General features: G+C 41.6%; 1 protein-coding gene across 1 annotated transcript in view; it reads left to right on the forward strand.

Annotated features, from left to right (window-relative positions):
* The window catches only part of LOC110370808 (uncharacterized protein), a 68,877-nt gene extending 57,515 nt beyond the window's left edge, over positions 1-11,362 (forward strand). Inside the window, exons 13-42 of the mRNA XM_064040498.1 lie at positions 101-320; positions 408-681; positions 765-863; positions 943-1,059; positions 1,192-1,314; positions 1,485-1,690; positions 2,011-2,190; positions 2,516-2,660; positions 2,925-3,027; positions 3,303-3,439; positions 3,721-3,898; positions 4,077-4,203; positions 4,294-4,448; positions 4,543-4,641; positions 4,729-4,859; positions 4,970-5,085; positions 5,251-5,378; positions 5,616-5,849; positions 6,274-6,437; positions 6,899-7,006; positions 7,150-7,231; positions 7,317-7,414; positions 7,514-7,743; positions 8,038-8,202; positions 8,529-8,684; positions 8,802-8,905; positions 8,981-9,131; positions 9,303-9,454; positions 9,630-9,755; positions 9,847-11,362. Of these exons, the coding sequence (XP_063896568.1) occupies positions 101-320; positions 408-681; positions 765-863; positions 943-1,059; positions 1,192-1,314; positions 1,485-1,690; positions 2,011-2,190; positions 2,516-2,660; positions 2,925-3,027; positions 3,303-3,439; positions 3,721-3,898; positions 4,077-4,203; positions 4,294-4,448; positions 4,543-4,641; positions 4,729-4,859; positions 4,970-5,085; positions 5,251-5,378; positions 5,616-5,849; positions 6,274-6,437; positions 6,899-7,006; positions 7,150-7,231; positions 7,317-7,414; positions 7,514-7,743; positions 8,038-8,202; positions 8,529-8,684; positions 8,802-8,905; positions 8,981-9,131; positions 9,303-9,454; positions 9,630-9,755; positions 9,847-11,027 (5,489 nt within the window). The 3' untranslated portion in view covers positions 11,028-11,362. The remainder of the gene's footprint in view (positions 1-100; positions 321-407; positions 682-764; positions 864-942; positions 1,060-1,191; positions 1,315-1,484; positions 1,691-2,010; positions 2,191-2,515; positions 2,661-2,924; positions 3,028-3,302; positions 3,440-3,720; positions 3,899-4,076; positions 4,204-4,293; positions 4,449-4,542; positions 4,642-4,728; positions 4,860-4,969; positions 5,086-5,250; positions 5,379-5,615; positions 5,850-6,273; positions 6,438-6,898; positions 7,007-7,149; positions 7,232-7,316; positions 7,415-7,513; positions 7,744-8,037; positions 8,203-8,528; positions 8,685-8,801; positions 8,906-8,980; positions 9,132-9,302; positions 9,455-9,629; positions 9,756-9,846) is intronic.
* Positions 11,363-12,412: the final 1,050 nt, after the last annotated feature.

Raw genomic sequence — 12,412 nt, forward strand, 5'->3', positions numbered from 1 at the left:
TCAAATCCAAAAAAAAAATAGAAATATAGATCCAAAAATAAAAATAAAATAGTGAATTTGCATATTGATATTAAAAGTTTACTTGACCTTTCAATTTCAGGCATAGCACGCGAGCTTAAAGACGCAGCCGGTGAAGCCTGTGCACTCCTCAACCTTGGTAACTGTCTCTCATCACGAGGGGAGTTTGCACAAGCAGTGCCATACTATGAACAGCACCTCATGTTATCCCAAGAGTTGGGAGATGTCACTGCAGAGGCAAAAGCTTGTCATTTTCTGGGATATGCCCATTACTGCCTTGGGAATTACAGAGAGGCTGTAAGGTGGGCAAATTCTTTATGGATCATGCTATTTTAATGCAACGCTTTTTCACCAAGAGATGGTTTTAATGGTTTCCTTAATATTTTCAGATATTACGACCAAGATTTGTCCCTGGCCAAAGACTTGCAAGACAAGATGAATATGGGACGAGCCTACTGCAATCTAGGGCTAGCTCACTTAGCTCTGGGTAATCTGGAGACAGCTCTGGAGTGCCAAAAGTATTTCTTAGCGATAGCACACATGACCCAGCACTTGCAGGGGAAATTCCGAGCGTTGGGCAATATTGGAGACGTGCTGATAAAAATGGGAGATGTAGAGGAAGCGGTAAAGATGTATCAAAGACAGCTTGGATTTGCGAGACAGGTACATAATTTACTACTTTAAGTTCTATTTGTTAAATTGGTTCTGCAGGTCACTTTATACTGATCCATATATTTATTTTTCAGGCTCGTGACCGATCCTTAGAAGCAGCGGCTTGTGGTGCCCTCGGTCTAGCCAGACGACTTCAAAGAAGACTTGATGCAGCATTAGGACATCATACTCAAGTAAGTCAATCAAGGATTTCCCCATGGGACAGTGTTATTTACATAAGTAATTGGTATTAAAATATAAATTCTGTTACAGGAACTTACACTTCGTCAAGAAGCAGGAGATGCGGCTGGAGAAGCGAGAGCTCATTCTCACCTCGGAGCTGTTCATATGGCTTTAGGACATTACTCGCATGCAGCCAGATGCTACAGGGTAAGAAATATTGAATTCCCAATTTTCTCTTGGATGACTATCGCCTATTCTGCCATGGTCTATGAGGAAGAAAATCTTTGGTATCTACTATTTGAAAAACTGTATTTTAACAAAAATCTTCATTATTTTAAGGAACAACTGGAAAGAGCACAAGAACTACAAGACTGCGCGTTAGAAGCCCAAGCGTACGGCAACTTGGGTATTGCCAAACTAAATATGGGTCATTACGAAGACGCCATTGGTTATTTAGAACAGGTACATAAATATTTCTCAGCATATTTAACAGCAGAAGAAATTAACACACCAATCATTATTATATAAAATATACTTGCGTGCAGATTTTTGCACTACTATCTACTATTCGTTTTTTGAAACTAATGGTATATCTTCAACTAAGAATGTAATTTATTATTCTTCCTCCACAGCAACTAGCAATCCTAGAACGCGTGAACACCCCAACGTGTCAGCTAGACAAGGCGCGAGCCCTGGGTTCACTCGGGGACTGTTACGACGCACTGGGAGATCCTGATGAAGCTGCCAAGTATCATGAACAGCATTTGGCAGCTGCCCTCAAACTGGACAATAAGAGAGAGCAGGAACGAGCGTACAGAGGATTAGGACTTAGCCACAAGTATGTAACATTAGAGGAATATTTTTGTGATAATTTGTACCTACATAATTTTATGACCTCTTGGACAACTTTTTATGTATACGTTGTGAGAAACAGGAGGTCTTTACCCATTTAATATTTAATGTCAAGATGCAATCAAAAAATACAATACATGGGCAATGAGCGAAAAGGCTAAAAGCTAAATTGCTTCCAACATCTGAATTCGTGTGGAGACAGTTCAAAATTTGATTGGGCTGTAGTTGATACCTGATTAGATAAAACCCTAACTTCTAATCATGCTCTAATTGCCTTCACTCAAAAAATAATATTTCTTGCTCCAGGTCAGTGGGCAGCCTACAGCAAGCACTGGTCTGCCTAGAGAAGCGACTGGTAGTGTCACACGAACTGGGCGCCCCAGAAGCGAAGGCCCAAGCCTACGGGGAACTGGGAGCTCTGCACATAGCGCTCAACAACCTGGAACAGGCTGTCCTGTGTCTGGATCACCAGAAAAATATTGCTAAGTAAGTATCATTCTTCAACATCAAATGCCTTCATGAATATCTGCTATATTTTACAAGCTTTTCTTTGAACAGCTTGCTGAAATATTTATCGTTTCGATTCTGTTTTCAGTAGAATGAGACGACCTTTGCTATTTTTGTTATATTTTTGTTTTTGTTGTTGTTATTTTTTCCACTTTCAAACTCGCTTTAATCTTGCAAATTGGCAGGGCCGATTTCCCAAAAATGATCTTGCTCTAATGAGTGCTTAAGTAGAAAGATTTGACACAGAATTATGACGATGAAAAAGATATGTTTATATATTCTAATGGATTTATTTTACCTCCAGGGAGCTAAACAACCAGATAATGGAAGCAGAAGCATGTCACGCGCTAGGCGTGGCGCAGCACGCGCTAGGCGAGCACGCGGCCGCTGTGAGACACCACCGCGCGGAACTCGAACTCGCGCACCGACTTGGACTGACGCATCTTCAGGTACGTAGTTCTATTGCCATCATTCTTTTACTCTTCTCTTGTCCTTACTGATTTATTAAATCCCCCCACTTTGCTTTCTTCTATAACATTTTCAAGGGTTTTTCAAGTCATATATTTAATTTCTGTTTACCTATTTGTATAAGGACTTGTAAATAAAAAAAAATTAAGATGTTGCTGGGGCTGCATTTGTCTTCTTCTTAGTTGTACTTTCCATAATGATACTCATCAGAAGAAGTTGCCCTAATCCAGTTTATTTTATTCCAGGCCCGTGCTTGCGGTGGTTTGGGAGCCGCGCACGCGTCTATGGGTGCACACGCTGAAGCAGCTCGGTGGCATGAGTCACGATTACGACATGCTACTGCTGCAGGTACCAAATATATTCTTTAATACCTACCTCTAATATTTTTCTAGCCTACCAGGACTTACTTCGAGTACCAAGAGGTAAAGAAGCCTCAATAAATTATCTATCTCTCGGGGACAAATGGTTCCTGAGAATAGCGCGTTCAAGTAAGGATGCATTTACATCAAATTAATAAAAAATTGTTTATAACTTAGATTGGCAATCTTAAATCTGCTGTCACCAACTACAACTGTGTATCTAGACTGAAATTATTTACGTAAATATCATGATTGTTGTTCCAGGAGATACCCGAGGTCGTGCACAAGCGCTAGCAGACTTGGGACGAGCTCACCTGGCGATGGGTGCGTGTGGCAGTGCCGTGTCGTATCTACGACAGGCTTTAGCGGCCACTGAAGGACTTGCTGATGCTGATGAGGAGGTGAGGAATCATCTAAAATTATTTAAGATCTATGTGCCTACTGGCTATAGAGATCAGTACCTAAAAGTTTGGTGTAAGAATTAAAGGTAAGCCTCAGGATTAAGCTAAAAATCCCGTCATTAGATACAGAAGATGTCGATGAAAATAGACATTACCAATATTGCCTAGTATGCTAAAATTATATAACCATTTAAGGCAGTATAAATAAGTTGGTTTATTTTAACCACGTAGAAACACAAACACAATTTAGCGAATATTAAACAAATCTCCCATTGTTATAGGCTCGAGTTCGCCACCGCCTCGGCTTCGCACTCTGGGCATCAGGAGAACTAGAAGAAGCAAAGGAACAGCTTCAAGCTGCCCTCACTCTGCTGGAATCGGGTAGTGACAAACACAGAGACAGGAAGATCGCTGCTCTGTACACCTCCACGCAACATGCGCTGCAAAGAGTACTAGTTGGTAAGAAAAACTAGAAGTTTTAGAACTTGCAAAATCACAAGTGACTAAATTATCGGCTCTTAGACAGATTTTTGAAATAAGTGGCTATGTAAAACTGATAGACTTGTACCTAAAATAAGCATTTTTTTTTTTTACTTGCACATAAAATAAAATGGCTTACTCTCTTCGATGTCTTCAGAACTGGGTCGTCACCCCGAAGCTTTGGTAGTCGCCGAGAGAGGACGTTGCCGATCTTTGGACGCGGTCACAGAAAAACTGTCCGGAACACTAAACCAAGCCAATCTTGAACTTCATGCACAACAGAGGTAATATTCGATCCCAAATACTCCCAAGATTCCGGTCTAAATTACTGTGAATATGATAATGATATTAATACTTTATTGTACTTGATGCAGGAACGCAGAAGAATCTGGCAAAGAACGGTCAGAACCATGGAGTCCGTCTAGTGTGGAACAAATTCTCGAAGTTGTGAACAAACAGAAGGCTCCCGTATTGTACTACAGTCTTGCTGCTGGCAGGCTTTATGCGTGGCTATTGCAACCTCACAAAGGTAAGCTTAAGCAGACAATTACACCACTTCAATTTCTTCTTAAGTGCTGTGTAAAGAAAGTGTGTATAACCACAATATTTCTTTTCTCCCTAAGGTATTCTAAGATTCCACCAAGTATCTCTCCTGGAAGAAGCCGAAGATAGTGACAACAGCTTGCCAGATATCAGTCCTGATGATCTTCAACCAAGCAATGGTAAATACCTACATATTCTTCTTTATTAAAAGTTCAAAGGAAAGCTTAATAAAGATAGTTCTAATATTAAATGTATTTGTTCTGCAGTAAGTGGTCTTGGCAAGTTGGAGCATTGCATCGGTGAATGGTCCAATTGGTTGAAAGCGAATGCTGAGCGAAGAGTTGACGAAGATCAGTGGGATCCTGATGACAGACCCAATACCGGATTGGCGCGAATGGTGAGACATTTTCATTGATCTATTTACTTTAAGTGTTAAAATGGACATTGTATTTTAAACTTCTTCATATTTCGGTTTAACTAAATTGTAGAAAATATGTATTGTTGCAGGTGACCCGCAATCATCTGTTGAACTCATCCAACTATTCCTTAAGCTCTTTGTTCAGTGTGGGCTCAGTGGGAGGATCTGTCGCTGGATCCGTAGCCAGTCTACAGGGATCAACCAGGTTTGTAACTGAATCATTATTCCTTTTTCATATTTTACAGAGTCACTGTTTATTTATTTTGCCTTTTTTCCAAAACGGTCTTAAAAGATCTTCAATTTTGTTATCTACATTGATGACTTGTTTTTCGTCCAATCTCATATAATTTTTGTTCTTTTCTGTCTATAGGTCTAGCGTCCACGTCCCACGTAAGAAGCAGCCATCATGGCAGGGTCCACCTTGCCTCAGCGCTCTGTATCAGATGCTACTAGCTCCCTTCGAAGATCTGCTGCCCGCCTCTTGCAATAACAACCATGGTAAGCATATATTGCGTTCTCTAATTCACTCTGTTATATTTTCTAACTTTTCTTTGCTTCAAAAGCGTGATGTCATTAGGCTTCAATCGGCCTAGTGTTTAGATTTGTACTATGACCATGAAAAATTATCATCTCTTGTATGGCCGAGCTACAGCAAGTCTTTTTACCTCACTCGTAGCTTTACTTCCACGTGCTTGAAGAGTGACTTTCGATTCTCATAATGTCTCTCTTCTACAGCGTCCCACGGTCGTCGCGGCTGCGGCGGTCGCAGAGAACTCATCGTAGTCGTAGAAGGTGCACTCTACGCGTGTCCCTGGGGAGCGCTCCGTAGCGCTACGCCTTCCGGGCCCGCTACGCTCGTAGCAGGGGACGGGGAGCCGCTGTGTGAGCGCTACGCCTTGTTGGCGGCGCCCGCGCTACGCCCGCTACGGCATCATCGCCATATGAGGGCTAGGCCGCATCATGATCATGGTAAGAAACAGAATTCTTTATAATTGCTAAGTAACATGTCTTCGTTAATTTGGAAAAGTTTGATTCGTAATACTGAATATTACAGTATTTAATACATCTATCTGCACGATGTATACTCTTTCTTGACAAATCCATGTAAGCCATTTGATTCCTTAAACATCTTATTTTAGCAGAAATAAAATCGTTAGTTAAAATTATTTCAACTAGTAGAAATAATCGGATATAATATTTTCTAATCGCACAACAAATAAATGACAATCACATGAACAAATGAATTACTGAACCAAATAAAAACATTCAACTTGTAGCTATCGTACTACACTACAACATTTCATGTAACTTGAAGCTAAGAAGGCCTCACCTGTCTGACCTCCAAAATACCTAAGCTCTATAAAACCAGTACTTTTAATATAACATTTACCAGGAGCATCAGCCAGTACCGCGAACAACACAGAAGCCGGCATGCGCTGCCTCGTGGTGGGGGCGCCGCGGGTCGGCGGCTCGCGCTGGGCCGCCGCGCACGCGCAGCTCAAGGAGGCCGAGCTAGTCGCTGACATGCTGAGGGTTACGCCGCTTACTGATTATCAGGTAATTGAAGCATTAGCTCTATCTGCCCCTTGTATACCTAAAATTAAAAGATAATAGAAACATTGTCTCGCGTATATGTATCTTCGCATCGGCATACAAAAACTTGCTAAAAATATAAATTACTAGCTTTCGCCAGCGGCTTCGCCCGCGTGGTGTGTTGATAAAAAGCTAGCCTATGTGTTAATCCAGGGTATCACCTATCTACATACAAAATTTCAATCAAATCGGTCCAGCCGTTTTTGTGTGATTGAATAACAAACATACATCCATCCGTACATTCTCACAAACTTTCACATTTATAATATAAGTAGGATGTGTTAGCAACGTTGCTGATGAGACCCAGTTATTTCCCCTAAAGTCTAAAGGCATGGAAAGTCATTGAAACCGTTATATGTCTCGATCTCTGATGCATTGCCAATAAACGAAGTACAAAAATTAATTCAAATGTGTTTTGTTCCCAGGCATCAAAAGAAGCAGTACTATCGCAGTTGACACAAGCCGAATGCATACACTTCGCCACACACATCTGCTGGAAGACACCGGCTATCGTTCTTAGTCCAGGAGAAGTGGTAAGTTTCCAAACGCTCATGTAAAACAAATGTATTTATAGTTTGCATCATATAATTTTATCGAAGAAGAACGAAGAGTCTAGTATTGTACCTTGTGGATACATTGTCCTCTCGACGGATATTAAATTGATGATTGTTTTCAGGTTGATTCACAAGCAAAACGATTACTGAATACAAGTGTTGGTAGTGGAGCTGCTGATACTTCCACGGAAAATGAAGAAGAAAGTAAGTACCTATATCACAGAAAATTATGTTTATAACGACGTCCTGTTATGAGGACATCTAAATATAGTGTTTTTTTTTTGTACAGATTCCGAGCTGCCGCCAAGTAATGAAGAGTTGCCACCAGCGTCAGAGTTTATGCTTACTGCATCAGAAATCATGAATCTGAAGATCACTGCCCGATTGGTAAGAATCGTACTTGACAGCTCATTAGTTGATTCCCTATAAATGTAAAGCAAACAGGCAAACATTCTTACATCATTTTCAACATATTTTTGTTACCAGGTGGTGATATCCTGTGCCCCATCAAGTGCGGCTCTCCAAGGATCAACAGCCGAGGAGAGTGAAGACGTGAGCCTGGCCGGAGAAGGTGTCTCCCGCCTGTGTCGTGCACTCCTAGCGGCTGGAGCCCATGCCATACTGCTGACGTTATGGCCCGCGCCACAGGATACTGCGACCAAGATTCTGTATAGAGCGCTGTATTCGGCGTTGCTTCAAGGCAGTCGTGTTGCCAAGTGAGTATATTTTTTTTCATCATGATCATAAAAGTACTGAGGTAAGAAGATCAAAGACGTGAGGCTTCTCCGAGAAGGCACGTCCATGCCACGCGGCAATTCGCCGTTTCGTTAACAATTTTCCAATCTGCTAAAAGTACCATGGCCATTTTAAAATTGGTACATGATGTCAGGTTACCAAAGCGATCTTTTCTATTACATGCAGCTAATGCAATTATTTTATTCTTGTTTTTCCTATTGTTAATCTTTTCGCTCTCTTTCACCCACACATTAACGACCTATATTTTTCCTCAGGGCCCTTGGCGATGCGATGCAAACAGTGCGCCACACGAAGCACTTCGCGCACCCGGCACACTGGTCGGGCCTTGTGCTCGTGGGGGCTAATGTTCGACTCAGCAATAAGGTTGCGCTCATGGGACAAGCGCTGTGTGAGCTACTCGCAGCTCCTGATAAGTGCAGGTAAGGCAACATCTCCTAACACCATGATACCATCATTTTTAATTTTGCGGCAATCTATTGAAAATATCTCGTTTGAGACTGAGGTTTGCAAATGCCAGAACGTCCTTTTGAGGGTAAGCCTCAAAAGCGTGATCTATTGTTGCCTTGAACCCCCTTTTCCGTTATTTTCCTCTCTGTAAAAAGTTTATTAAAAAGTATCTGTGTAGCACTAGCTCTGTCTAATACAGTTATATCTCTAAAAAGTAATTACCTCACCTTATTATTTACCTTATTTCTAACCACTGACTTATGGTACATAAACTATAACCTACTTCATTCATCTGCAGAGACGCACTCCGAGTGTGTTTGCACCTCGTTGAGAAGTCACTACAAAGAATAGTGAGGGGACAGAAGAACGCCATGTACACCACACAGAAGAGTATCGAAAACAAGGCTGGCAGCATTAGCGGCTGGAGAGAACTGCTTATGAGCGTTGGATTCAGGTAAGACCCAAAATTCCAAAAAGAACACCCTGATTTGGCCCAACAAAATTGAAATAGCCAAAAAGCCCGACTGTTGTCCATAATAAATAAGTAAAATATTTAATGTTTTTTTATTAGGTTCGAACCAGCAGCAAATGGTATTCCGTCGAGTGTGTTCTTTCCTCAAAGTGATCCTGAAGAGAGGCTGACCCAGTGTTCTGCCAGTTTGCAAGCACTTCTTGGTATGTTTCAAAGACATTATTTTATTATCTTTGTCTATTTAAGTTCTACCTTCTAATAATTGAGTTTCTTCACAGGCTTAACATCAACTACCTTACAAGCATTATCGAAGTTAATTTCGAACGGTGACGTTGCTGATGACATAATTGGTGTGATCCGCTCCGTCATCTCGCAGTTCTCCGTCAAAAACTCTGATACGGATACCATTGAAGTCGCTGTTAACGTCAGGTTAGTCCTCCTATCAGACTGCCTCCTAAATTGATTTCATATTGAAAGCTACAGACATAACTTCTTCTCATTTTTCGATCTTCTATTTGTCGGTGTTTCATCCTCAAGTATTCAATATATAGAGAGGAAGACTTCATAGTGTAAGAATTACAAAAGGTTCTGTTACCTTAGGTTGTGGCGAGTGAACGGCTGCCACGAACTTTTGGCATCCCTCGGCTTCGACTTGGCTGAAGTAGGCCAAGATGAAGTAACTCTACGCACCGGCAAAGCAGCCAACAGGAGACACATACAATTCGTGCTACAAGCACTTCTCGCGCTGTTCGGTAAGTCTCTAAGAAAACTTCTCATATGCATAGAATCTTATTTGAAACAAAAAAATGAAGTAAAATTAACTACTTGATAAATTAAAACCATGAATGGGAATAAATTAATGAGAATAAAATTAAGCTTCTTGACAAATTAAGGCCCACAAAATACTTATAGTTTACTCTGTTATAGACACACAAGAAGCCCCAAGAAGCCTCAGTTTGGAGTCGAGCTCGAGCGTTGAATCTCTAGCGTCTATTGATGATGGCGACCTAGAACCGCACTCCGATGGAGAACCTCCTCCGAGACAACATCGACGTAAGTACACAAACAACACCTTTATGAAAAGACCTTTCAAAGTTAAAGCTGCAAAGCATTTTAATATTTACGTCTTTTATTTTGTTCACAGAGGAAAGCGTATCATCAGTACCACCACCTCCATTACCGCTAGGCTCCTGTGGAGGAGCATTCACTATGTATGTAAGAGGATCTACTGCCTCAACTGAAGTAGGTCGCGGCGAACCAGACGGCCGTACTGCCCCGCCCCCTGCCCCGCCCCCACCGAGGTATAGAGGCGAGAGTGACGCTGCCTTCACTCCCTCCCCACCCGCCGCTCCCCCTGCACCTACCTCAGCGCCCCCAAGAGACGTGTCCCTAGCACTCGCACACCAAACCAAGATACGAACCCTCTACACGAGAAGACCACCAAGTGACGACTCGGATTGGGAAAGCTCTGGTCACGATACAGTACTAAGAAGACGACCGGAACACTCCCACGCTAGATATCTCGATGCCTTCTACGACCTCGCTTCAGCGCAACCGAGGAGGTCTGAAGAAGAAAAGACTGAGCAACAGTTAGCTCAACCTTCAACCTCGAAACGTGCCCCAAGACCGAAAATGGGAACGAGTAGCCGCGACTCCATGGCCCAAGTCAGACATATGAGTGGAGAACTGACTCCCACCATTTCTGAAGTTTACCATGAGAGGAATATTGGCTTAGGTCTAGCGCCGCCATTAGCAGAGTTGCTGCTGGCTGAAGAATCTAAGACCGAAATGCGAGCAGCGAGTTCAAGCGAGAATTTGCTTCTTCAAAACTTGGAGAAATTAGGACTCTTAGGCGATGCCAGTGAGAACGAAGAGCGTTGGTGTGGCACCAACTCTTCACGCCCATGGCTGTCTGCACCGCCTCTAGAAACAGACGTGCAAGGCTCGGACTTGACCACGGCAGAAATTATAGAAAGACAGACGAAATTCAAGAAAGACACTGAGCCAAAGAGAAAGGAAGAGAATGCTTATGAGCTCAAACCGAAGGAAGAGACTCCGGGACCAAGTGGTATCGAAAAGCGGTCCGTGTCACCTTTCTCTGAGATGTCAAGAAGAGATGAAGGCGACGGGAGAAGTATAGCGGACTCGCATTCGTCGTACAAGGCGCTAGTGCTGAGTCCCCGCGCTCCCTACCTGCCCGAGGAGGGGGAGCCCTCTATCCCCACCCCTTCAGAGGGGGGTAAGACGCACCCCCGCCCGCGCCGCCCGCCCGTCCCCCGCACCCGGCCCACGTACACCACGCTAGACTTTCCACCGAATAAATGATTAAGACTTGTACATTTATACAATTTAGGATATTTTTGAATGTGTTAATTTATTTGTATTGTGAGCTTGCAAGGCTATGATGTGACTAAATATATTGCTTTAATATAACGTGAACTGTCCATATAATTATTTCTTTATTTCACACATATCGCTATTTATAAATATTTAGTTATTTATTTCTTGTAATTTTAATAATTGAAGTTAACTATGAAAATTGTAAATCTCTTAGCTTAGTTAGATATCCTCCTATAAGTTCTATGACTCGACAACTACTTGCCATTGCTTAAATATTTTAGATGTAAGTATTTTGTAAAAAGTGAACATAAAATAAATACAGTCACAAAATTAAAATTTGACTTTTTTCCACCACACACACGTAGTTTTGTAAAGATCGCTTTATGAGTAATCCATGAAAACGTATCAGATACCGTCCCTAAACATTACAAAAAAAATAGAGTTTGGCTTGATAAGTCAACATCTACATAGACAGTACACCTACTCGTAATTGTGTAGTCCAGTTCGTTTATCTTTCCGTGATCTTGCCTAATACAAAGTGCTTAAAAATCCTAGTGACTCCAACACACTAGGTACAAGCTAATCCTTTTAGGAGCAGCAATTTGAATCAATAAGCCAATAAATAGGCGTATAAACCAAACAACAATAAGCCCACACCCACGAAGTGCAGGGTGCAGTTCAACTAATTTATGTGCCGTATAAACTCAGTACTTGTAAACAGTTACTATTTAGATATTAGCCTGATAGCCAGCCTGATAATAATTAACACGAGCCGGTAACTGAAATTGTCTCACTATGCAAATGTGGGTACATACATAAACACAATGTCTTAATGACGGAATGCCACTCTGTCCTAACACCACATTCATTGGCCAGCCACTTCGTTCTATGGACGTTAATCGTTACGGACTTTAGCCTTTTGTGAATTAATGTAGTGTTTTATGGAAAGACTATATCTTTATTTAAGGTCAGTTGAATGAATTTTGGATTATTTGCCAGTTGTAAATGCAAGGCCGCCTAAAGAGGCAAAGCTACAGCATGTTTAATTTTAAGCAGATGACAGATCAAGACAAAAGTAAAGATATTGGATGCTTTGCCACGCCTTGTAGCCTAACTACCTCTCTACATACCATAGTTGACATTTAAACTATAGGTAATACATACAAGTTTTAAAATTAATAATCTTGTGTTCTTGAGTGTACCCAGGTTCTTGTCCGAAAACTCTAGTCTAAAATTGTAACTTTCTAACAAGTATCAGAGTAAAACCTCGCCCTACGAATTGCAGCGATGCTTGCAATAAAACTCTAGAACAAATTGTCAATAATGTATTTTTATAGCCTAGAATTGTATTTATCGTGGTCAAGCTATTA

The sequence above is a fragment of the Helicoverpa armigera genome, chromosome 22, assembly GCF_030705265.1.
Source record: "Helicoverpa armigera isolate CAAS_96S chromosome 22, ASM3070526v1, whole genome shotgun sequence".
Taxonomy (NCBI): Eukaryota; Metazoa; Arthropoda; class Insecta; order Lepidoptera; family Noctuidae; genus Helicoverpa; species Helicoverpa armigera.